The 26793-nt window shown below is 42.6% G+C and overlaps 1 protein-coding gene across 1 annotated transcript in view; it reads right to left on the reverse strand.

The window, feature by feature from the left end:
• Window positions 1-621: 621 nt before the first annotated feature.
• Window positions 622-26793, reverse strand: part of lrp8 (low density lipoprotein receptor-related protein 8, apolipoprotein e receptor) — a gene marked incomplete at its 3' end in the record, with an annotated part of 156971 nt that continues 130799 nt past the window's right edge. The window contains exons 10-18 of the mRNA XM_079267212.1: window positions 22508-22679; window positions 19747-19971; window positions 19228-19346; window positions 17718-17857; window positions 12366-12507; window positions 9571-9723; window positions 7332-7703; window positions 3633-3701; window positions 622-923 (exon numbers count right to left, since the gene is read on the reverse strand). Of these exons, the coding sequence (XP_079123338.1) occupies window positions 622-923; window positions 3633-3701; window positions 7332-7703; window positions 9571-9723; window positions 12366-12507; window positions 17718-17857; window positions 19228-19346; window positions 19747-19971; window positions 22508-22679 (1694 nt within the window). The remainder of the gene's footprint in view (window positions 924-3632; window positions 3702-7331; window positions 7704-9570; window positions 9724-12365; window positions 12508-17717; window positions 17858-19227; window positions 19347-19746; window positions 19972-22507; window positions 22680-26793) is intronic.

The following is a 26793-nucleotide window of genomic DNA, read 5'->3' on the forward strand; positions in this document are numbered from 1 at the left end:
TAGCGTCACTGCATCAAGACAGCAGTAATCATTTAAGCCCCTCTAATTTCTGAATGACCCGTTGTTATCATGTTTAGCAGCAAACGTAACAAAAGGAAACATCCACAAAATTCCTCTCTGCCAAGGATGCTACCTTGTGGCGCATATTTTCTGTTGCCTAGTGACCGTGTTGACAAATTCGATTTTCGCACCAGCTGCTTCTGCAAAACAAGGATGATACGCGTCCGTGTGAGGAGTCTCGTCGAGAAACGGTGGCCTCCAATAATCGCTCCAATAATCGCTCCAATAATCAGACAAACGAACACAACGCGCCAGTAAGTGGGACGGCTGGTTGGCGACAAAGATGCGATGGTGATAAACGAATGCGCTGTATGATTATGATCATGTAGGTGAAATGAATGTGAGCATAATGTACTCGTGAAGGGCCTGTGTGTGTGTGTGTGTATGATTGGTGTTTTCAGTGATCACTGCAAAAATGATGTGTGCGATTGTGGGAGTGTGCGAGGCTGTTCCTTCTTTCCGCCAGGCCCACAAGTACAACAAACAGGCTTTTACAAAACCCCGCTCATCCTCCCACACCCCAAATATTCCAAACTCCTTCCTTTCCTCTGCCGCGTCATCTCATTTGCTGCTGGAGAGCATCGGCGCCCCCGAGTACCAGTGCGAGTTGCTGTCTGTGACACCGCCCCCTAGAGGAAGCGCTATGAACGGCTGACTGTGGCTGCCACTCACTGCTGGATACACGTGACCAACGGACTCGCTGTGCCGCCCGATGTGGATTTCGTCGTCGTCGTCCTCCGTGGTTTTGCGGTAAACCGGGTTGTCGAAGTTCATGCTCTTGGTGTTCTTGCGCCGCCAGTTGCGCCAAACCAGGTATCCGCCGGTGCAGAGTAATCCGATGACCACTGTGGCAAGGATAGGGACTGCATGTGTTTAACACACACACAGCAACAACACACGGCGGGAGCGTTAACACAGCCCAGGGGACACAGAGCAGCGCTTTAAGCACTCACACACACAAACACACACCTCACACACGTTCCTTTATGCACTGAGGGCTCATTATTCTCTGCCTTTATTTTTTTTAATTGTATATAATCGAATGCACACCTGGGAGACGGGTTCATAGGGGAATCAAATCAAGAGGAAAAAATGGCGGAATGGTGGATTTCCACACACTGCTAGCGAGGAATTCAATTGTGTTCATTTTATTTACTGCTGCTAAACTGCAGTGATCGGCGTCATCTTGCAGAGGACAGCAAATCCTTGTGGAAATCTGTTTAGGATTATCCACAGTGTTTTACATTGGAAGTGAGCCACCTCTGCGAGCATTAGAGAAAGTTGGGTCTGAAATAAAACGCCAACACGAGGAGCAAAGGGGGTCATTTCACACAGCAAATGCTATGTGATTAATAGGTGAGGCCATTGTTCAGGCATTCATCTAAAACCTTAATTGATCACAAGACAAGACAGGACAACTACCGTGGCTGTGGGAAACCCTGTATATCCATCCATCTGCTGTTTAAATAGAAATGCCATATAATTTTGAGGGAAACTGGTGAAAACAATGAGCCTTCATATTGTATACATACATTCTATTACATTCCCATGAAGTCTCAATCTTACAGAATGATCAAAACACAAACACGTGCACAATTAGCAACAACGAACGCCTGCATGCATCATCACACACAAGTACACGCGTACGCAATGAAAGAACCAGCATGATTTCTTTTGTTGTTTATAAATCAAAGCCCTGCAAGGTGACTTAACTGTCATCTCGTGCTACAGTTGGGCTGTGATTTATATTTTGGGGGGAAACAAATCAATCAAACACAGTCTGCAGACTGCCGGACTCTGGTGTTTTTGGGTGGGGTAAGGAAAGACGAATGGAAAGGGGAAGAGGATGAGAGAATTTTTGAGATAAGCTCTGTGTCTCTCTCTTCTCATTACCATATCAGCATGACTGCCTAGCTGCCCTTTAGGACCTGTGTGTGTGTGTGTGTGTGTGTGTGTGTGTCTACTTAATGTATGAGTCTATGTGTGTAGAGACCAACAGCCAAGCCAGAGGTGTGTCAACGAGGAGCGATAAAACAAGTGTGTGGGTGTGTTTTTGTGTGTGTGTGAGTGTGTGTGTGTGTGTTTTTGTGTGTGTGTGGTTTTGTGTGTGTGTGTGTGTGTGTGTGTGTGTGTGTGTGTATGGCATCGTCCGTAGATGTGTCTGCATCCCCTGTGGAAGCCCCATCTAATTGCTCTTTTGTTGGATCGGCACTTGAGATCCCTGTGTGACTGGGCTCGAAACCCCAGATCATCCTTTGTTCTTCTCTAAATGCTCAATGGTTTAAAAAAACAAAAACCAAAAAAAAACACCAGCTTCTGTCTCATTTAGAAAGATTTCACTCCAATTAGAGAGCGACATAACAGCCTGACTTTGGCTAAATACGATAATCATTGTTGCCGTTTCCCCTTGTGGAGCTGTGGGTGGGCGTGGTGCTTTAACGGATGTGAGCGGAGAACTGGGGTGCAGAAATCCGGCCCTTGTGGACCTCTCAACAATAATTAACGGTTCAAAGCTGCCACAAAAACGCAGAATGGGGGGATTTATGGCTGCAATGAATGGCACGGGGACAGAGTGAGAGATGATGCGGAAAGGGTTAACAGTCTCCGGCGTAGTTTTAATAAGCAGATATCTCGATCGTCGGGAATGAAAAGAGAAAAAATAAATTGCTTTACGATGTTTTGGAGCTCCCATAATTTATCAAAATATTCAATATTAGGGATGAAAGAGATCTCAATTAGCGACATATGCTGCTACTATGAGGTCATTTGCACATTCAGCTGATTTCTCGATAAAACTAGATTATCATTTAAATTAAAGCAAATAGAATAGCCCGGCTTTACTAAGCTGGTTTGAGTGTAAGAACTTGCATTCTCTTATATAGTTGAATTGTAGTGCGGTGGCCTAATATTGTTTCTTCTACACTTCACCGACAATAATGTTATTTCCCAGGTCAAGATTTCCACGCCGTCAGTCCACTGGGTCGGTCAAATAGGTGGACTGATTGCAGTGTGAGCATACTGTATGATCAGAGTGGGAACATGAGCGTAATGCTATAACAGCTGGTCAAATGTGATGACAAAACATGAACTGAATTTCCCATTTGCTCAGATCTCATTAATAATGACATAATGTGCACATTACAAAGGATTGGCCATCGCTGGCTGACAAGCTTACTGGCCCATAATGGCCTTTTCTAGCCTAGGCAAGGAGGCTAATGTTGGATAACACTACAGCTCACTACATTTCCTCAATTACTAAACAGTCATTTTGTGCTCAGCTGAAACTGACACATGACAAGTTCAAAAGACACAAATTGTAGCTGTTAAATCTGAAATATACAAATTTTAATCACAGAGCACAAACGCTCAAACAAACCCAGGCACACACACACACACACACACACACACACACACACACACACACACACACATGCAGCCAGACAACTAAAAAAATACACATTCACACTCAACATGCAGGAGTGGAGCGACAAGCAGAGACGGAGAAGCGAGGAGGGAGAAGCAGGCGGCGCAGAACGCAAAGGCAACACAGCGAGAAAGTCAAGAGTACTCACCGATAGGAATGACTATCCCCAGGACAGCTACAGTGATGTTGTTACCTATGAGGTAGTGATCATTCGCAGCTGACATGGAGAAGAGAAAGAAAAAGAAAACGAAGCAAAAGTTGTGTTACACAATACCCTTCCCAAAGGCGTTGCTGGAGAGAGAAACACAAGTTTTGAAGCATCGTGCTGGTAAAAAAACAACGTATTTGCATAATATAAGGGCAGAGAATCAATCGGATTTTTTGACTGCTGACTGGCTGTCTTTAAAAACAGCATGTGCAAATGAAATGCAGATGAATCATACCAGGATGCCATACAAATGCAAATGAGATGCGTTTCAATACAAGACGAGACAAATGCAATTCCAGGAGGTAATGCATCAGAATTTGCACTAAAAACTAAAACACATTTATATTTCGGAAGCATCCTTCAGTGGAGGACTGAAACATGGTGGGTAGTTGACTGACCCTGTGAGTGAATTTCAACACGCAGCTTTGTGTTCCAAGTCACTCTTTTTCTACAGCATGTCGTCATATTGTGTCACAATGCAACACAGTATACATGCCTTGTACCCTTCAACTCTCACCCCAACAGGTCGGTGAGCAGCGTGACATTAACCCTGCTCCCAACCCTCCCATCAGCAGCAGGCCGGCCATTAGCCATAGTGTGATCAGATGGTTATAATGAAGTCTAGCGAGGAAGATTAACAGAGAAGATCACAGCGCTGGCCCTGCATACTGATTGGCTCATTTAGAAAGAGACAGAAAAGGCACAGATGGGAGGTGACGGATGGGACATACAATTAGGAGATACTTTCGCTCATAAATACAATCATATAGAGGAAAAACCGCAGTTAGATAAATGCGTGCATACACACAAACACACACAAAGACTGGAACACCAGGAGGCACAGCAGGTGATTCGACTTCTGAGTGAGCAGTGAAGCGTCTGAGTCCTGAGTCAGCAGAAGTGAATTGGGCTTTCTTAAAGTATGAGTGACATCCAATGGGTCCTAAGACTCTGAAAGGCGGATTAATAGAATCTTATTAAAGCAGCGGTTATGAAAGCAGCAGTCTTGGAAATTCAAGGCATAGAGAGAGAAAGTGAGAAAGTTGATAAAAATAGAAAGAAAAAAAAGTCTCAATTTCATTAAGACTATTAATGCTGGAGGGATTTTGAGTTCAAAAAGAATTAGCCGGTTGCCTCTATGCAAATGTACCTATTTATATCCCGATGTATGGCTCCTTTAAATACTACCCTATCATATTGTGTAGGTAACCTACAGTGACTAACATAAAGACAACAGATACAGTCAACATATCATAATGTAAATATGAATTGCATACACAGCTAGTCAAACCTTAATAAAATGTGTATATGATTTTGATCGTCTTGCAAGTTTATTTCATTTCAAAATTCATGTTTGCCCACAAAAAGGATAGCCATCACAGGGAAGATCAGTCTGAGTTAAAGCGGCCACAATGAAAGGACAGGTTAACATTCCCCCAAGTAAAACAACACTCACATGCATTACAACTGTTTTTGCTTACTGTTATCACTCCTCCTGTTCATATTGGCCATTTAAACATCCTCACCTAACATGCCTACAATGTACACGTCAGTGATGGGTGACACAATCCACAGTCCACATGCTCAGAGTTCTTCTGAAGCTAATACGAAGCTTCAGCAGTCTTACTCATTAATTCAATTCAATTATTTTGTTTCTACAGACAATGTCTTCATGCTGACCTGCGGTGGAGGGATATAAACACAAACAGGGAATTTGCTAATCAACAACTCTGAAAAACACTCACTTGATTTGTCTCAGACCGCTGAAGCCTTTTATGAACGTCAGATAAAGCTCGGGATACATACAGTCAGTGGATTTTTCCCGCTTACATTGACATTTTGTAGTCTTGTCCAATGAGGCAGGAAGATTGATGAATCCTGGCAGCAAGAGTAAAGGTTCAAACTTGTAAGAGCATAGATGCATTTAGGGCTTTGTGGACCAGCTGTGGTTTGTATTTTCTTTCTTCCTTAAAACTCCTGGTTCTTCCTCGCCGTGTCTGCTCCACCTCTTATCTGGAGCACTTGTGGTGTGGTCAGGAGGCTGACAACTTCAGAGACGAGAGGAAACATGCTTCTTAGTAACTCTGAGAAAGCCAGGCCCCCCCCCAAAGTGGTGAGACTAGCTGTAGCAGCCATTCTCTTTAAGTCCCAGAAAATCACTTCTCTCTCCTGCCTCTTTTCCATCCCATCTATTCCCATCCCTGTAAATGCTGTTCTCCCTCCCAACAGTGAATAATTCCAGAACTCCCATCCTCCCTGTTCAAGTGCTGGACTGTCATGTTCCCTTTAGTGCTCTGTTCATTATTTTTCCTCTATGGCCTCTGAATTGTCTCTCACTGTACCTTCTCATTTGACGATCATTCGTTTTTACTCCTCGCTCTTTATCTAATTCATCTCCCCATTCGCCCCATGTCTCGAACTCTTCCTCCAACTCTCAAACCCACTTCCTTTCTCCTTCCCCTCTGTCTAGCTTTTTCAATCTCACTCCTTGCTTCCGATAATTTCTCAATATAATGAGAAATGTCTCTGATGTAAATGCAATATTGTCAAATTTGAGCAGCTTGCTAACTTTGTTCTACTTCTTCTATTACATCTTTAATTATCTACTGAGCAGTAGGCTGTGTCACTAAAGTATAAGGCATTAACTAGAGGTTATTTTTGAATACATTTTGGACATTGTTTTACGGTTAGTCTCCCATTTCAGTCTGAAAAGAGTGATGCAATGGCATTACAGCTCGTAGAATGCACACATCCACATTTTTAACACTCTTTCCTTCAATAAAAAGTAGAGGAAGATTTTTGTTTTGTTATTCTTCTATTGTTATAATGGAAAAAATGACTTGAGGACAATTCTGTCTGCAGTTTGACAGTTACGAATATATATCATGTGAATGTCTATGTAGCAATGGCCAAAACAATTCAAACTGAAAACCACACTGTAGCACGTGCGGTGCAGCACAGTGGTTTATCAATGCTGCTCTATTGATCAAGGATTCCTCTTTACTTCCAAATACAATTGAAGACTTTAGCGTGACGTGGTAAAGCATCGTCTCTGCTTTTATAATCTGCTGTCATTATTTGTCTGGAACTACAAACTGTAAAGTGGTATTTTTCCGAGGCCCGGAAAAGCTACAATTGGTGCGAGGACGAGGAACGCTGCCAGCCTCAGAGAGCGAGTACGAAGGAGAGGAGCAGAGAGAAAGAGAGTGAGAGAGGCTGTCAGAAAGGGAGGATGAGTTATGAGAGGTGTGAGGTGAGGATGGAGGAGACTGTCGTTTGTTCGCTCTGACAGCTCTGTTACACACTGCTCACGGGGGACCGACAACAAGCAGACCGAGAGATACACTTGTGAGTATAGTGTGTGTGTGTGTGTGCGCGAGAGAGAAAAGCAGAGAGGGAAAGAGGACGTACAGTAGATCGACAGATGGTCAGACAGAGAAACGAAGGGGAAGCGAAGCCAGAGAGAGGAGGAAAACTGATGTAAGTCGTGGTTGTCAGCTCCCTGCTGTTTTAATGGAGTAGTGGTGGCAGCGGAACATTACAATCACGGAAGAACACACACACACACACTGTACGCACACACTCGCTTCACACAAACTCACATTCTTATGCATGAACCCTGCTCACCATGATCCTTACCTCTGTGGGAGAGGTTGGCGTTGCTCTCTCTCTGAATGCTGTTGGGGGCCACTGGGCCCAACAGGGGTGTGTGTGTGGATGTGGTCGTCAGACGTGTGCTGCTGAAACTGGTCGTCTGTGTGCTCGTGGCAGCGGGGGTCCGAGGCTGCTCTGCAGAGGTTCTTCTGGGGGTCTTCGGAGCGGCAGGTGTCGTCAGGCGTCTGGTTGTGGGCCTGAGCGTCGTAGCAGCAGAGGTGGTGGTGGAGCTTATGATCGCGGTGGTGGTGGTGGTGGTGGTTGGGCGAGTCATGGTAACCGTTGTGCCAGTTGTAGTGGGAGTTGTGGTGGTGGTGGTGGTGGTTGGAGCAGCTGTTGTGGTTGTTCTGGGTCGAACTGCATTCGAGAAACAGGACAATAATCGTAAGTAGTTGGGATATTACTTGAAGATGCTTACAGCTGGCAAGTATATTGACAACAACAGTTGTCGTCTTGTGTCTGGGTGCTTCAATACACAGCAAGCAATGGGAAATGAAACTATTATATCATGCTCTCAACTCCCCAGAGTTTTAAAAAGAGCAGGGTGATGAGGCTTAAATAATTAACAGGAGATTGTTATTACTGTACGTAAATCAAACTGATGTTCAACGCAATCAACGGCATTCTGCTGTTACGCATTACAGAGACCAAACTCGTGCACTTCAATCATCTTTTCCGTTGAGCTTAGAATCATTCACTTGGATAATATACATTTTAGAACAATTACAATATTGTATCATGTGATCCTGTTGAAATTCAATAAAACATTTTGGTGAATTATTGCTGATAATACCTTTCCCGTCAAGGCAAAGCAATCACTTGCACCACCTTTTTTTAAAAAGTAATTTGTGTTTTCTCATTGGACAGTAATGATAAACGACGTGGCATAGGAAGAATGTTATGATAAACAGGTCACCATTGATACCTTTCTATTTGTGTCATTTGACAACCAAATTACATTGTCAAAATTGTTATTGGTGATAGTGGTTTGATTTGGCAAATCCAAATGCATTTAGGGTTTTATGGTAGCTGCAAAACTAATAAGGATTTGTCCTAAAATAGACAGAGACATAAAGCAGAGAGCAAGAGGAACATAATAAAAGGGGGCATTTTATCAAAACTTAATAAGAGCTCAGCAGAAATACTTGTAATGCATTAGGGAAGTCCAAAAGTTGTCAGTGCAAACATAGTCTCTCTCTCTCTTCCTCTCTGCACACTCAATATCCATGTTCCCTCTCCCGTCCTTCCTCAGAGGGATTCCCTGAATGGTGGCCTACATACATCATCATCATCATCATCTCTCTTTCGCTGCACCTGTTCAAACATGAAATGCAAAACAGCGCAGGTCTATTCAGGACAACAACTTCACAAATGTGGTGAGTGCGCAGGCTGGGGACCGGCTGAGTGGGGGAAATAAGGTCGGGCAAATAATGGAGTAATGTAGCGTTACATTGAGCACAGCTATCAAATTCTCTTGGGCTTTTGAATCAATCATAATTAATACAATCAGGTTTGAATATTCTGCATTGTTGAAAGCTGATATAGTGGTGACTACTGGATTTGGATAGAAGCCTTTTCTGATGTGATTTAAGACCAATATAGACACATTCCCCAATAGCATGAATACAGGTTTGATATTTGTTTTTAATGTATTTTGTATTTAACTGACAATTTTTTCTCCTCAAATGTTACACTTGAGGATGGGGGACACACGTGGGAACACCAGTATGGAAACGCTAGCACTGAAACCTATAAATAAATGGGTTGGTCTAGCTGTGGTGAGAGCACAACCTAAATCATATTTGGAGTGACATGCTTTGGATAAAAGCGTCTGCTAAATGACTGTAATGTAATGCCAAGATTTAACTCATCCTACAAAACCAAAAAAATAACCGATTCACATTTCATTCAGCCTGTAGTGGCATGGGACATATTTGCCATGGCCATCCATGAATAAGGTTGAATACCACCAAAATACTGAATCGTTTAAAAGGTAAATATGTATTTAAAAATATGTATTAATACTTAACTATGTGGTGGACTCCTTTTAGCAGTGTTAAGAGTGAAACTAGTTTAAAATCTGCACGGCCTGGCACTCCATCATGCCACTGTGATTGCAGCAATGTAGACTTCATGTGACATTCCTCAGTCAGCACAATCCTTTTAATGAAGTGTGCTGCTGAACTCCTATGATTTATTGGTGATCAGAGTGTGACCGACTTACCGATAGCACAGCGCCTCATGTCCGGCCCCAGCTCCATGCCATCGGGACAGGCACAGGTGTACTTGGGAGAGTGGTCTGTGATCTGCGGGGCCTTCAGACAGAGGTACTCGCAGCCACCGTTGGGCAGACTGCCCATGTTGCAGGTATCTGGAGCTTGAGGAACACAAGCAGAAATAAAAAGGAGGATTAAAAAGGATTTGGGCAAATTGGAGTTTGCACACTTTTCATGACAAATGGATGAAATGAATTAAAAAATATATTATTTTGCTTTACATATTTTGCACACTTACATCCCTATTGAAAACGGTGCATTGAAAACTGCCTATCACGGCATTTTTTGTAATGTAGACTAGAATAGTTAAGAGGAAAAGGCTATTTAAAATTGAAGATAAAGGCCCAGTTCAGGCAGCAACACTCTCGGTCATAGATTTTAACCATTTATTGCAACAAATGGAAATACAGTGAAACTTGGCGATGATGGCTCCGCTCTTTGGATGCTCCCCGGATTAGCCAGCAGCTACCAAGCTAAGACGGGGAGCACCGAGCTACAACCCCCACAGGAATGAGTACATTTTTTAAATACATTTCAACCATTTGCCAGAAGATGAACTAAAAAAAAGGGGTGGAGGAGGCGAAGCTTCGCCAGCAGTGGGGTCTGTAACAGCGTAGATGTAGAATGACTCAGTGAGGAGGGAGCCATATTTAAATAAACCTCCTTGAAGTGAGAGTGGGCTGTGATTGGTGCGTGGCCGATTCAACCGGCTGGCTGTCAGCTGGTTACAGCTGGGGGCGTATGACTTCCGTGTCCTGCATGAACTAACGCTAGCTTCATTTTCTGTAAGCTTCAAAAGTATCAAAGTCATTTGTAAAGTGAATTAAAGCAGTAAGTGTCTAATCAGTCAAAATATGATTGTACTACTACTACCTATTAATCTTAATATGAATCTTATGTGCTCTGTTAAGCACTTTGTGATAGTACTGTCTGTGAAAAGCGCTATATAAATAAAATTCATTCATTCATTCATTAATGTGTAGCATACGAAATAACAACATAAAATAGATACTGGGACCACATTTTACAGCGTTATTTAGGCACCTATATATATTTTGCAACCGTTTTTCAGGCCCAGTGAAGAGATGCGAAGGTTTTGGCAAAAGTGTCTAAACTTTCTTTTTTTAATCTCTGCACCCAAATGAAAAATTGACAAGTATTTTCCCAAGCCGAGACTCAACGTTATGGAAAAATATTGGTGCTCTTGTCATGTGGGGAAGCACCAGAAATAGGTCAATCTTATTCAAAATAAATGAGGCTCTTTGGGTAAAAGCAAGTCTTTGAAATGCCATGACACATTATGACAAAACATTTCAATGCTATGCTGAGGGAAGAAAAGGTCAGAAAGGAGAGTAGAAGAGTGAAACAGGAAAGAAATCCAAGAACAGGAAGTGCGATGAATAAAAGATGAAAATGAAAAAGATGACGAGGGATATAAGGACAGAGCATAGAGGAAAAATAAGTCGAAGACAGGAGAGAGAGAGAGAGATAACATTTTTTTTTAATTGTGTCGTTTTCAATTTGCAATAGCTTCAGTATCCCCTGCTCCTCCTCTGTACTTCCTCCCTTAGGTCTAGAATAATAACTAAAATATCAAACACAGGCTTCAAAGCACAGCTGGATGGAGAAAAAAAAGATAAATAAAAAAACAGCACACCAATGAGAGGATAGGAAGAGAGGCTCTTTTGAGGAAGTGCATGTCTAAAAATGATGACGTTCAAATATGGCTCCAGCGTGTGTGGAGGCAAGGCAAGGCAAGTTTATTTGTATAGCACATTTCAACAACAAGGTAATTCGAAGTGCTTCACATAAAACCATTAAAAGCATCAAACACATAAGGCAAAAGAAAAGGAGATTTAAAAACAATTAAGAAACAGTGTAAGAAATAAAATGCAGTAGTAAAATGCAGAAATGCAGGAAATTGATTAATATATTAATTGAACGTGGAGGTATCGTGGCAGCCAATCATGAAGTAGTGATTTTGCCATTTGGGGTTTTGTTCAGATGAGCATATTTTCTGACTGATTTGAAAAGCAAGAGATAAGGGTTTTTAGTACAACTAGGAGCTACTCTTATCAATACTCGTTTTTTCTACATGACTAAATGATCGTTTTTAAAAAGAGACATAGGATTTTAAAAAACGAACAAATTAAGAAGAGAAGTTATAATTGAGATATAACTGAATGTTGTTTCTAGAGCAGCAGCAGTTATGATTACAACAGTCAAGTCACTATATGAAGTCATTAATATCTCACTGGAAACAAATGTCAAAAAACATTTCTGAGTGAAGTTTATAAAGAACACAGACATCAAACAGGATCAGTCATCAGAAAACAAAGCATGAAAACATAAGCAAATTGCTTGTACACACTGTCAAACACACACACACACACACACACACACACACACACACACACAGAGATGCTCAACTAGCTAGCACACGCAAGTGTTCATTTGCACACCTGGAAAATCCTACATCAAAACACATAATTGTTTGGGTCCGCACTTACATTAAGAAATTGTCATACCCAACTGACCAACACCGAGCTAACATTTACACACAGCTGTTTTAACTCAATATTTTTGACCAAACTCCAGTATGAGCAAGCTTGATCAGAGCCCATGATGCCCAATTTGCAATGCTAGGTCGTCACTTGTAGCTCCTCATCTGATCAGTTACCACCATAGAAACAACTTAACACCAAAAATATCCATGTCAAATCATCGTGGCAGCATTTCTTACCCTTGGGCTGCCTCTGTTCATGAAACACCACCAGGTCCAGGGGGTTGTTGAGGTGCTCTGCCACCTTCGCCACATCGTGTCCCGTCAGTCGGTTGGCACTATATATCGCTTCATCCTCCAAGTCCGTCCAATATATGCGATCCTGGATTTTGAGAGAGAGCGAGAGAGCCCAAAAATAAGAACATACATTCCACTGAATCCTTCACTCCCCTTAATTCATAAACATGGAAGATAAAGGATCAAGTTTCAAAATAAAAAATATTTGAAGACCAAATGTTGAGGCATCAGAGACATTTGATTTGTCTGAGGATTTAAAATTCACTTGACATGGGAGACACATTTTAAGGAGAATGTTTTAAACCTGTGGTAACTTTAATAAAACTTTAATTGAAATTTAATAAAAAAAATGAAAGGTTTGAAGACGAAAACATTATTTATTGAAGTAAGGTGAAAACGTTGCATTTCAATCAAGGACGTTTCAATGGACTGAATAAGTAATGTTGCAATATAAGAGCGAGTGGTTTTAACTGTATTCTCTGACACAGCATCCAGCACTCAATGCCCTCCGTGCCTTGTGAGAGCTAGTAATTAAAGATGATGATAAGTGATGACAACAAACCAGTTTGTTTACCCCGAGAACAGAATATATTTTTAAATGTCTATTTTTTGTAACATGTTACGGGCGATTGAAAGTGTCTTAATATGACAATCGTGTCCAAGCTTAGCATTGCTGTCCTCTATATCTGTGCTGGAAGAAATCCCGACTCCTCTTGGAGTGTACCTTGGAAGGGAATTCACATAAAGCTGAGCTCTTCTCAACCTCTGTATTGCCGCATAAAATCAACCATACAGATACCACAGTGATGGTTTCAGAAAACACAAATTTAAAGGACATGTATACAGTACAGGGACCTGTTGCTGCAAATGCAATAATCTGGCATTAAACAGCTACACAACATCCGTGATGAAGAATGGCCTGGTAGATATCGACCTCACTATTTCTCCCTATTGTAAAAGTCCCGTGCCTAAATAAAACAGTTGCCCCCGTGTCTTTGGAAATAAAAGACTAAACACTACCAGCTCTGACCCGTGAGATCATCCTCTCATCTTTCACTTTCCTGCCGAATTTCTCTTGCTCTCTCTCTCTCTCCTCCCGGTTCTCTCCAGTGACACTACAGTACAATAAAGAATACGGCGCACAAGTGGTGATGGCACTTGGTTTCCATGGCAACGGCAGACTGCTGAATCTAAGCAGACACACATCAATTAAGAAAAACACACCGAATGGGAGCAAGAGAGAACACAGGCGTTGAGATCACAGGAAGGTTAAAAAAAAAAAAAAGAAGGACCAATTCAGGAGGTGAGTGTGAAACAGGAAGATTGTTAATTGAAGCAACTGATTGTGTTCCCAATTATTGCCAATGCATTTCAGGTGTGAGTGTGTCATGTGACTGTCTATTTAAGCTGATGCACCTGCGCAGAATAAAATACGTGTTTTCTCAGAACTTGACCCAGTGGCTGCAGATTGTTTGTTCTCCCAGGTTTAAATGTGTTGAGTCGGTATATCTCTAGTCAAGCTCAGCAGAACAAAGATGAAACAATGGTGGTTCCTAAAGGCATTATTTTCATTAGGCTCAGGTTGTGGTTATATGGTATTTTTAAAAGGGCATCGACCTCGGGGTCCAGCCACAGATTTGTCTGCCGTGTGTATTTGTGTATCTCTGCTGTAATCCACACTCTCCATTTGTGCCGGCTTATCAGCGGCTGTAACCTTTCTCTCACCTTCTCCTTTTCCATCCTTCACTCAGCTCTCTATCCCCCCAGCTCCCCCTCGCTCAGATTCAGATAACGTTTACCTATATGACAGTAGTGCTGAAACAATGAAAGACAAATATCAGCCATGTTGATAAAAGAATACTCAAATCTATCATTCCATCTCTCCCTTTGCTGTTCTGTCTCTGTGGACGTCTTTCTTGGTCTCCGTCAGTCTCCGCCTCTGGTTTTCTCTTTCACTTTCTCTACCGTCAGTCTCTGCATCTGCCACCTTTTCTCACATTGAAGGCTTCAAACTGCAATGCAGGACATGAGAAGGTCATTGCTCTTCATCGTGAGATCAAGGTGGATCTTCCACACACACACTTAGAACTTAGACACACGCAACAGCTCTCCTGAACACGATATTGCATCACTTCAGTCAGAGCCGGCTGTGTCTGTCTGCAGGTGTCAAAGTGATGGGACGACATCTAAAGTCTTCTCAGGGTCGAGGGGGAAGGGCAGCCATTGATTATTTTGACATGATTTTGTCCCAGAAGAACCTCCTGACAAATGCTGGGCCCTGTTTCACTGTGACTGACACATCTGCCTGATGTGCTTCCGATGCCTCCCTCATACTTGGATGTCATGCCAGAATACTAGAAGTGAAAGCTCATTCAAAGCCAACCCACTCAACCTTTGATCGTTTGATTGGTATTTCTTTGTTGAATCAGCCCAAGTTATGAAAAAATAATGTAGGCACGGTGTTGCATCTGTGTAGGAATCAAATGATGTTAGGAAACATTACACTAAGCTGCAGAAGAGTATTAAAGCATTTTCACACTCATGGTACACCCACACAGGTGGTTCCAGTTATTTGAGCAGATTAGACCTCTTATCTGGACCTGACTGACATTTTTCTCACTGTTTTGTTAAAGCTTTGGTCAATATTCACTTCCACTCGCATTCATTTAATTGATTCCTGTGTGACTAATGAATTTAAGAAGATTAAAATGATGAAAGTTTGTTGTGAAAACCATTCATTTCAATAGAATCGGCAAAATCAAAGAATCCGCTCAGGGAGGCGGAATTAACTTTGTTGAACAAATTCATGCGTTGTAGCTAATTAGCTGTGTAGCACCATTCACTTGTATTTAATCTACAGTGTCAGAGGAAAAACGGTTCCACAAAAGAGCAATGGTTTGCTGGCAGTTATGAGACAACGATTGATGGTACAAATACAGCTTTTGAATAAACTGTGTCATCGTATCGTCTCGTCAGTAACAAGCTAATGAGTTTGCTAGCTGACCGTAAGCAAGCTTGCTAGCTTGGAGACTTATATTTCACCTCTTCGGTAACTTTTTATTGAAAAAACTGGTAAACTGGTAAATAGAAATGCTATTGTAACAACTAGTGCTAGCTTAGCTGGGCTGGCTAGCGAGCTAACCGTTAGCTCTAACCAGTCCTGTGAATAGTCACCGTGTCAAGAGCGAATGCTACTTTGTGGTGTGACCGCCGCTTTAGTTTTCTTGTAAGGGAGGGACAACTGTTGAGTGAGGTTGTATAATTCCCAGCATAGCTCTACCCACCATCAAACTCAGCCGCGGTCTAATCAAATAGAATAAATGAAAAACACCTGTGTGGGTGTACAGGGCCTTTGAAACCTGATTAAAACCTCTGTTGAGTTTATGATAAAAGGACAAATGTGCAACACTGTTTTTCTTTCTTGCTCCAGTGTGGTTATTTCCATTACCAAACCCATCTCATCTTCTCCTCTAAGAGGGGATAAAAAGTAATGAAAGTAATGCAATGAAACTAAAGCCAGAGAAAGAGAAACATTACTCTCTGCATGCCTCTGCAATCTACATTTCCTCAGGGCTTGGTGTCGAGGCAGGGGGTGGACACAGACTGGAAGGGTTTGTATGTGTGTGAATTTGGTGGTGCCGTGTTCAAACTTTGATACACGAACACTGCGTCTTTCCTCTGCGGCGTTAAGAAACTTTAATACACCCAAATAGTTTTGAAGTTTCCAGATGATATGCTCAAGTGGAATGACATTTGACATTTACTGTGTATCATTCAGCAGGCCATAAAACACACTTTAAAACTCACATTCGTGAAACCTCATATCTTTCACATGCTCAGCTGTTGTGTATGCATGTATTAAAAAGGAATGCCTATGAGTGGTGATTGAAAGCTTATCTGTGATGTCAGTCAACTAATCGATTCATCATTGCACCTCGAGTCAGCAGCACAAGGGTGCCTGAAAACCTCAGTTCTGCAATGAACAAAACGTCAAAAGTCTGTATGCATCTACTCAATTACTTTTCTCTGTCAGAATGTGGTCAAAAATGGCTGAAATGACAGAAACGTTTTTTAATTGATCATCCTCCATGTCAATAAATGCAGTAAACATTTTAACAGCCCCTGAGTCAAAAGAGCTCCACTGAGGATAATTTCCCAGAAAAGACACAAACTAAATTAAATGGATAAATAAGGTGCAGTGTTTCAGTTCACAACTCAAAACTCCAAAGTACAATCTGCTGCACTGCTGAAGGATTTTTAATTTGGTCTGTATCATAATCAGAACACAACAAAGACCAGAAGAGCTGATGGCTATTCATCTCCAGGGTTGAACTTCCACAGCCTGCCCGAAACATTGGTTTTCTTCCTCTTTTTTTAACACGTACACACATATCCGAGCGCACATGCAGGCACACTCAGCTGGACATGATGGATGTCCTCTCTTCCCGTTGCTTCTCATCATCTCAGTGTGTGCAGCAAAGAGAGGAATGGAGAACGCACTTCCTACCGATCCCATTTGAACTCCCCCTCTCTCTCCTCCTCCTCCTCCTCTGCTTCTCTTTTTCACCTTCCACATCATCTATACTTTATGGGCTCTAACAGACTGACTCAGTCCTGCCTCAAGGAATAAACCCAAATTACTTTCATCGATTGCAGTCTATTGTGACTCCACACTGGTCAGCCCTTGAAAAGATGATTCCTTCTCGGTGTTTATCTTGCTACTAAAACATCTCCAGCTCTCATTTTTTCTGAGTCAATCTCTCAGACAAGGTAGTCAGCCCAATACGAAAAAAAACGCAGTTAAAAATAACAGCAAAAGCTCACGTAATGTAAAGGGGATATATATATATATATATATATATATATATATGAATATATTTTAAGGCAAATACCTTAGTTGTGCTTTTCTATATTTCAAATGTTAAAAAGACTGCACTCGACTGCTGGTGGAAACCTATGACCCCAAAGATATTTTGCTGATGAGGAGAACCTTTAATATTAAAAAAAAGGTTAGACCTTTGCAAGAGTGCAGTCAGAGTCTCTGTGACTTGCTTTTCACAACATCATTAGTCGGCTGAACTAAAGTCAACATAGAAGCAACACCAATCTAACATCAGGTGTGCTCTGGATAATGGGAAAGACTGAAGGAGTAGTACATTATAAGCTATCTGTTAATGGGGTGATTTTTAAAAGCATGGTGCGGTAAGCTTTGCTTCTTTTGCAAACAACGAACCAGCATGCTGAGAGACTAAAAGCTACCATTGGTTGGACTGATGCTGTGGCTGTATTCCCTACCTCAAACACACTGAGGGCGAAGGGGTGTCCCAGGTGGTCATGGGAGGACAGCAGAACTTTGCGGTTGTCCCCATTCAGATCCACACTCGACAGCAGGTGCAGCTTGGAGTCCACCCAGTAGAGACGCCTGTTAGACAAGTCTGAGAAGATGGAGGAGGAGGAGGAGAGAGAACAAGACCAAGGAGGGCGAGATGGAGGGAGAGAGGTCATTGCATGAGAAAAGGCCTCGGGTGAGAGTTATATGAATGTAATGGCTCAGTAGCCACACCATCAATCTTCTTTGACGTGACGGCTGAGGCCCCGCACTGAGAGAACACAGATGTGATTGTAATATTGTCGGTTGACTTCTTTGTGGGGGAAAATATATCCATGCCCTTGAGCAAATTGATTAGTCTTGCTGGACTCACGTTAAAGGAACATTTTGCTGTTCTTCAATTCTATCACCATGTATCGGCCCCCAATGCTTTTTTTTCCTTCAGGACAACATTTCTGTGCTCCTGCTATAGACCACAAAGTAATACTGTGGTGAACTTGAACATTTATATTACAGATTCCAACAAGTTTGAAGGCAAAGGAGATAATCCAAGTGTTTCAATACATATTAAATGGTTATGAGTGTGGACATTACTGGAAGTAACAACACTGTAAATTCCCTTTTAATATCACAAGGAAGTCCAAAAATGTAAAATGTAAAAAAGCAGTAGTTTGATATTATTACTTACGGATTTAATTATTATTATTACATATTTTTGTAATGGGCAAGTCAGCTGACTAAACTTAAAAAAAAAAAAAAGATCTGAGTCAACATAATCATCTAAAAAAGAACAGGAAAAACAATGTTTTCATTCACTACTTCACCTCTCCTGACTGAGACAATCAACTGTTTTGTTCGCTGCTCTGTATGAAATCAATGACCAAGGGAAAATACCCCCCATCCTCTCCTCCTTTCACAGCGGTCTGGCCAACTCTCTCATTCGCCCTACTCCAGAAAATAATTTGTTTTCATACAGATGTCGTGACACCTCAATTCCACAGAGTGTGGCAACTGCGAGCCTCTCTTTCTCCTCAGGCAACGGCAGTTGAGAGAAATTGGCTGGTGCCGCGGAGGGAGATGAAAGGGATGATGGGAGGTATTGACGGCACAGAGCGTCAGGCTTATTAATTCGGCCGGTGTTCGCTGGCTTGATTGATGAGAGCCAGACACAAACTGAGCTATAACAATCAGAGCTACTTACGGGTTGCAGCACCCCTGGACTGGTTTCTTCTCCAAGCCCTTGCTGTTTGCCTCTGTTTCTTTCCCTCTCTCTGTCTCTGTGGTCGTCTGTTTCTTTGCGTTGTATTTACTCAAATCATTTTTTCCTCCCTCTCCAAAGGCAATATCAGCATTATAACTTTGTTTATAAAGCTGCTCTCAGAGCTGATTGATTCTACCTTCCCCTGTATAATCGTATCGTTTTTTCTCCAATGAGCCTCGCATGGTAAAAGTTGAATGTGTTCTGTCCCTCCTTACCCAGGGTGATTCCATTGGGCCACTCGATGTGTTCGGACACCAGAACTTGTCGGTCCACTCCATTCATACCAGCCTTCTCAATTTTGGCCTGACCACCCCAGTCTGACCAGTACATAAACCTGCGGAAAGACACGTTCAGTACCAACCAGTTAGACATGAACGGCTACAATTCAGTAAAACAGATGAAATGTGCAATGTCATAGTCAATCTTTAGAACACAACTAATATGCGACCGAACCTACTGTACTCTATCACAATGTCCTCGTCTGAGTCTCCATCTCATTTTCTCTAGAAAATCTAATTTGACTTCTGAAACAGGCTTTGAAGACACTAAAGGAAAGTTGATACTGTGCATAATTTAGACAACATATCTTTTCCCACAGGCTTGTCCAGCCCATCTCTCACTCCCGCTGCCTCCATCCTTCCCTACCCTTTATTTACCTCAACGCCTTTGCCATCTCCTCATGCTTTGTCCTTTCATCAAAACCCCCTCCCCCTCCCTACACTTCTCCCACTCACCCTTGGTGTGGATCGACTGCGATGGCCCGCGGCTCGCTCAACTCAGTGGCTATCAGCACTTTTCTCTTCCTGCCGTCTCCCGTGGCGACGGAGATGCTCTTGTTGCCAGAGTCGGTCCAGTAGATGTTCTTGTGGACCCAGTCGACGGCCAGGCCCTCGGGGGAGTTGAGCGAGTCGATGAGAGTCAGCTGCTGCGACGAGTCACTGGCCTTGTTGATGTAAGCACTGTTGAACGGTAGAGAAGATCTGTGTCAGTCAGTGACGTGGGAATCATGAAATACCCAAAAATGTAGGAACAGGCAGACATAGGACAATCACACAAGTTGCACTTTGCTAGTTGTCCGTCTATGGTGGTGTCCTTTTCTTGTGAAGAAAGACTTGAGTAGTACGGGCCTTTGATACCTGTTGCACATGTTGGGGAACAGGCGTTCTTTACTCGAGATAATGCCATGTCAGGGGCTAACACCTCCAAAGCAAACCTCAGTCCTCCCACGAAACATCACCTCCCAGGTCTTTTTTTCCATCAGCAGCTTACAAAACAACCTGCCTCTTTATCTATGTGTCCCTCTCCCCCTCTGTGTCTTTCTGTCTCTTGTCCTCTCAATCCGTCTCCATTTCCCTCTGTCTGGCAATCGAAATCTTCTGTCCCCATTTTATGCCGTTCTCTTTTCCCTTCCCTCCTCAACATCCTCAGACGTACGGCACATAATTATCGTCACTACATAGATATAGGGATATAAAACAAGACAATATAAGACATTGTGGCAAATCGTACCATAATAAAGACGAGAGGTATGGAGGGGAGAAGCAGCTTAACTGGCGAGGTAGTTGAAGCGAAAGATGAGGTGGAGATGGATGAGTGAGGGACTTGGAAGCAGCTTGCGTTGTTAATTGGCTGTGTTACTGTGTTCCACCGCAGACATCTTCATATGCGGGGGTGGGGGGGGAAGTTAGCCTGGTGCCGTCTTGTGGCACCAGGATGGATAATCTAAGGCGTTTCTCTCATGTCCCAGGGTTAATAACATGGACCCAACACCTGTCTCACAGGCAGCAAGTAAAAATGAGATCTGAAGCAAGAAGAAAGCACTCATGTTATCGGTGCAACAGTGGTCTATTTAGGAACTGTAAATGAAGGACAAGTGGGGGATAACAACTATAAAACATACCACCCTGTGACTTGTATCCTGTATTGCAACTCATAGTCAATGTGTTCAATGTAATAATCACATCATAACCTCGCTTTACAGACCTAGTGTAGATTATTGTGGGCATATCATGCATACAATATAATTACTTGAAGAGAGTATTGTATTCTTTATTCCGTCCTTGTTTTTAGCTATTCAGATAAACTGGGACGAACAGGTCAGAGGCATGAATAGCAGGCAGACTGGAGTAAGAAAAAAGACAGGGACAGACGAGTCTGAGACCACCGAGCAGATTGCATCTTTAATTGGCTGTGTTATTGTTTTGCAACAGACATCTCCATCACAAGGAGGAGTTAGCGAGTCTTCGACCCGTAGCTTGCTCATCACTATGAATTAGTCTGGAAAACCACACCGGGACAATGAGGATGAACCACTTTGAAATACACAGCTGTTTCTATTTGGTAAAATGCTCCTAATCAGAAGAAAAGGTACAGCACTGGAAAGTAAGTAATGCTTGGGTAAAAAGGTGCGATCAATCATTACAATTCAAGGTAATCAGCTATTTAAAACAGGAAAGCATTCTTGACACATTATATATGAGAAACAAAGTAAACTAAGATGTACAAAGAACAACCACAGTCAACTCAGAAGTTCTTGTTGCGTTTGCCAAGAGCAGTAATCGAATGTTCTTCACAAAGACGCTCTGATTTATGAGTTGTTCATTTTGTTCGTTGACTTACATCGACCTGAACAGCTGCATCACTCTTATTCAAGCTTCTCACAATTTATCTGAGCACCGGACCTGTGCAACTCGCCGAACAAATCAGAAAAGTGGGACGGCAATTGAAGAGATCTGGAACCAAGCATGGTGAATGGAGGAATATTTGGCACTTGTGATATCGCTGTCATGGAGCATTTTGTCTTTAAGAAGGCCATGGGACTAAAACTATTACGCTGATGAACTATCTAAAGGAGCAGCAGATGATCTCAGAAATACTTCGGTATACTGAGAGTTTGGGATCGTATTACAGTCCTTCAACATTATATCATGCAACACAAAATGAGCAGCATAAATGCGCTGAGTATACTTTCATGCTTTTGGATGTAAAAATATCGTTTTTTTCGATGTATGACAGGGAGGATCATTACGAATGAGTTCATTTGTCCTTGCTTTGTCAGAAGCCCTTGAGTAAATCTCTGGGTTTGTGTGGAAGTATGCAGATGTGCATGTGTGTGTATGCAGATGAGTAATGGTGGTGATTATTGAGGCAGTGAAATTAGAGAGAGCATATGGCTCAGCTGGGATGATAGAAAGCCCCCCCCCCCACTACCTGTCAGCCATAGTAAGATGTAATGTAAGATAAACACACACACACACAAGCATGATATACCTACAACATATTGCATGTGTGTGAAGGACAAACAATTCCACCTTTTACTGACAGATGACACATCCCTCCAGGTGTGACACACACACACACACACCCCAGGTGTGTTTTATGTAGGCTTTTGCTGTTGATAAATACTTGTCAAACAATGTCCAACCTTCATCAAATGTTATGGCAGACAAATCGCACAAATAACATGTACTTTTCATCCTGTGTGTGTGTGTGTACCTGTATATTTTACGATGATATAGGTCACACCAGTACATCTTGTTGGTGGACACGTCTACATCCAGGGCCACCGCGTTCTTCAGCGTGGGAACCACCTGTGTGTATTCATTCTTTAGAAGGTCAATGCGACGGATCTCATGACGGTTGGTGAACATCAGGTACGGACTCTTTCCTGATGGAGAGAGGGAAATACATTTGCGTCACAATCACGTGCGAGCGTGTCTCCTTTAGAACCTTTGCTGTCTTTCATTTACAACTTGACACGAGCGAAATTGGACAGATTGGCCTCAAATCCCAGGAGATGTGTCGATACCATTTGCGGCCATTAAACCTACTGTTGCAACCTCAAAATAATTGATATTTTACATTATCAACCCACTCTCTACTAGACATGGGCCATTTGCAATGCTGCCAATCACAAGTGTGCTTGTGTAGATGTGACAAGGAAACATTTGCATATGTTGAAAATTATACATAAATTGGAACACACATCCCAAACCTGGATCTGAAAGGTGAACCATCTTGTAATGCAACCCACACTGTACCCGACATTTTAAACAGTGCTACTGACATGACATGTCACTTGAACACTGACCATGGTAAGTCCTGCCCTTGGATCCATTATACAACAGATTTTAAATCCAGTTCAACTAACTATCCAATGAGTCGTCCACCTACTTTGTGTTCTTGGCTGTATATGAATTGGACTTGATTTTGATGAATGAGTAGTGTCAAAATGTTGCTCTATCAGGGAGCTCCAGTCCTTTCTTTTGCCCTTCACATCTACTTCAGCAGTACTGTTGAACACCTTCACATGCTGTTATCTACAAACCTACCATGGGTGACGTTGTGGGAACATAATGTGAGATAATCAAGGTCTTGTTTTGCATTTGTACTAATATGGTTCTTAACACATGCATTTTTGATGATGCGAGCTTAAATAAATCATCCAAATAAACCCTTTAAAAGAATAGCATCCTGCACACACACCCGCACACATATCTTTTGACACAAGATAATGCTGTTCACTTAAGTATTCACACAATTATGCTCCGCAGACAGGTAGCGCATATATTATGCAAGTTGGCCCTAACTGCCGGCTGGCACATCAGTTACCTGTAGTGGTGTCACGGATCACGGATCGATCCGTGATCCGTTCGGATCACCCCTCACGGTTCGGATCACTCGTGAACCGCGGATCAATCGAGTATTTTTTTTCTTTTTTACAGTGTAATCATAGTGTGTAATAAAGTTCTACTGCTGCTGTTCCTTTTCAAGTAACAAGTCCCCGAACATCAATGCAGAGTGTCAGTGAACAGATATAAAGCAGTAGTGTGTTCACGTGAACGGAGCCGCTTAGAAGCATTTAACGGTGAAGTCATGGCGAGCGGAGGAACGTCAGAAGCCGCGGCGGGGACACTCCGGTGTAGAAAACAAAGGATTTCTAAATCTGGTTAAAATGCTTGAGCCACGCTACGACGTCCACTTACGCACCCACTTCAGTGTGAAGCTGTTCCAGACCTCTATGAGAAGGACAAGACTGTAGAGACTGCTTTCACCACGGCGGAGTGATTCTTAGTCCGGTGCTGTAGACACGCCCCCTCTGTGAGCGTCACACAGACACACACCTGGGGCAGGTGCTGTAGACACGCCCCCTCTGTGAGCGTCACACAGACACACACCTGGGGCAGGTGCTGTAGACGCCCCCTCTGTGAGAGTCACACACACACACCTGGGGCAGGTGCTGTAGACACGCCCCCTCTGTGAGAGTCACACTGACACACACCTGGGGCAGGTGCTGTAGACACGCCCCCTCTGTGAGAGTCACACAGACACACACCTGGGGCAGGTGCTGTAGATACGCCCCCTCTGTGAGAGTCACACAGACACACACCTGGGGCAGGTGCTGTAGACACGCCCCCTCTGTGAGAGTCACACAGACACACACCTGGGGCAGGTGCTGTAGACACGCCCCCTCTGTGAGAGTCACACAGACACACACCTGGTTCAGGTGCTGACAGAAGTATCAGAGTGAAGCTAGACAGGCCCAATAATATTCCAGTCACCACAGAAAGGTCGACCCTCTCCCCAGACAATGGAGATATTCTCATCTTTTTGAAAATAATGTCACAGTAATGGTAAACATTATTGTGTATTTGAATGACCTGACAGGAAGTAAACATAGACCCAAGTTGTTGATGAGCAGTTCAGTTCAGTGTAAACGGTGGAAGCTCACTGGCTGTTTCTTTCTTTCAGTATTGATGAAAGGACGAGGATATCAACATACCTCATGTTGCACTTAAACTTAACAGAATTCTTGAATGTATTCTTTTTATTTATTGATTTCATTTTGTTTCAAATTGGACATCTTCAATATTTTTGTTTTCATGTAAGACTATCGCCCAAAGTTCTTTGCTTTAAGTGTTCTTGAAGTTCTTTAATAAATGGAAAGCAAAGTTATATTTGTCTCCTCCCCTTTTCTTTGTTGATCCGAAAAATGATCCGAACCGTGACTCCTGAACCGTGATCTGAACCGAACCGTGAGGTTTGTGATCCGTGACACCCCTAGTTACCTGGGGCAGAGTTTTCAGCAGGCCGAAGGGGAGCATGAGTCAAGAATTTGAATAATTGCCATGCAGTTGACAAGGTCAACTTCCTCTTTAGTACACACAGATACAAATGTATATGTATATATACTGTATATAATTAATTTGTATGCATACCTGCATACGGTAGAGACAACTCACACACACTCACAAATCCATCAAATTTACTTCTAGATCATCAATATCATTCACCAAACTGTAATCCAACTTTTTACTTTAGCTTACTTTAGTCTGTCTGCATGCTTCTGTCTGTCTTTATCTTTTGCGCTCTTTCACACAAATACCAATCCATCTCATTTCCATCAGCTTCACTTCTCTCTCCTATCTGTCAAGTTACACGCTACACTGTCCAGTAAAGCAGAAATGCCACGTAACGAGACTAAGTTGGGCAACAGTCACACTGACACACACACACACACACACACACACACTCATACTTTCCCTCAATACTTTCCTCAGCCTCGGTTTAATACGGGCTACTGCACAGGGAGAAAATGTTACATTTCTACGACTGTTTGGATTCAATCATTTTCCTCTGACTACTAGGTTTGAAACCATCAATTTCACCTGCTGCGCGAGAGAGAGAGGGAGAGGGAGGGAGGGAGAGGGAGGGAGAGAGAGATATCGATAGGAACGCAAGTAGTAAGAGACAGGCACAATAAATATGATAGTCCATCTTTCTGCCTTTCTCTGTGTAAGAAATTTGAGTAAAAAACTGTAGTTAGTAGATATAATAAAAGTGTTTAATAATTCATAATTAATAATTCATAGTTAGTCATAATCATAAGGGTTTTGAGAATGCATAATTAAGATAAACATAAGCATAAACATACATGCAGAAGCATGAAACTTCTGCCAAGTGCAGAAGTGTAGCTTTTATTTTGAAGGATTATTATAGATGGGATTAAGCAATAACTGACAATCATTGAATGGGTTAGCTGCTCAGGAGAGACAGATGTGAAGACAGGCGTCTGCTGAGCTGAGGGTGGGTAGCCAATAGAAATTGAGATAGACGGAAGGGAGGAGTCGTGAATTAATATGTGGGAGGGGTAATTCAAAGTCTTTTTTTCCTGGCTCTCTCTCACCTGGATGCTCCCGGAGGACAGATGTGTTTCACCGGAGGAGCCGAGCGAGGTTTTTTGCAAATGGGGTTTTATTGTTTTAATATGTCATAGGAGTGTACACTCCAATGTATAACTGTAATCGTGCTTACATCAGTGGAATTAAATTCCTTATAATTGTGAATCAGTTTCGGTAATGTTTTTAGCGCCGTGTGTCTGAAAAGCTATCATTCCACGTGGGCTAGCCGGCTACATTTTCATTGTGAGGAGATTTTAGCCTCAACAAATTTGGCGAACCCCAGATGGGACAGTCTTGCCGGCCTCGCTGTGTGTGCTGACGGCGGCATTAGTCAAGCAGACAATCCTGGGCCCACAATATCGGTCGGCAGAGCCGTTTCATGAAATCTGTGAGTTAGCTATTAGGAACCTTAGGGGAATCTCTGCTTGGCTAAGCGCTGCTAACGGCTAACGCTACGTTGCCGGTGGCCATGTTCCACGAGGGAGGCCATGTTCCACTGAGGTAAGTACGATTTGCTGTCTGAAGTATGATGAACTTAAGGGATTAGTCAAGAGTATAAGGATCCTAAGAATTAATTAAAGACGGACAGCGCTGTGTATG

The sequence above is a fragment of the Melanostigma gelatinosum genome (genome assembly GCF_949748355.1).
Source record: "Melanostigma gelatinosum genome assembly, chromosome: 4".
Taxonomy (NCBI): Eukaryota; Metazoa; Chordata; class Actinopteri; order Perciformes; family Zoarcidae; genus Melanostigma; species Melanostigma gelatinosum.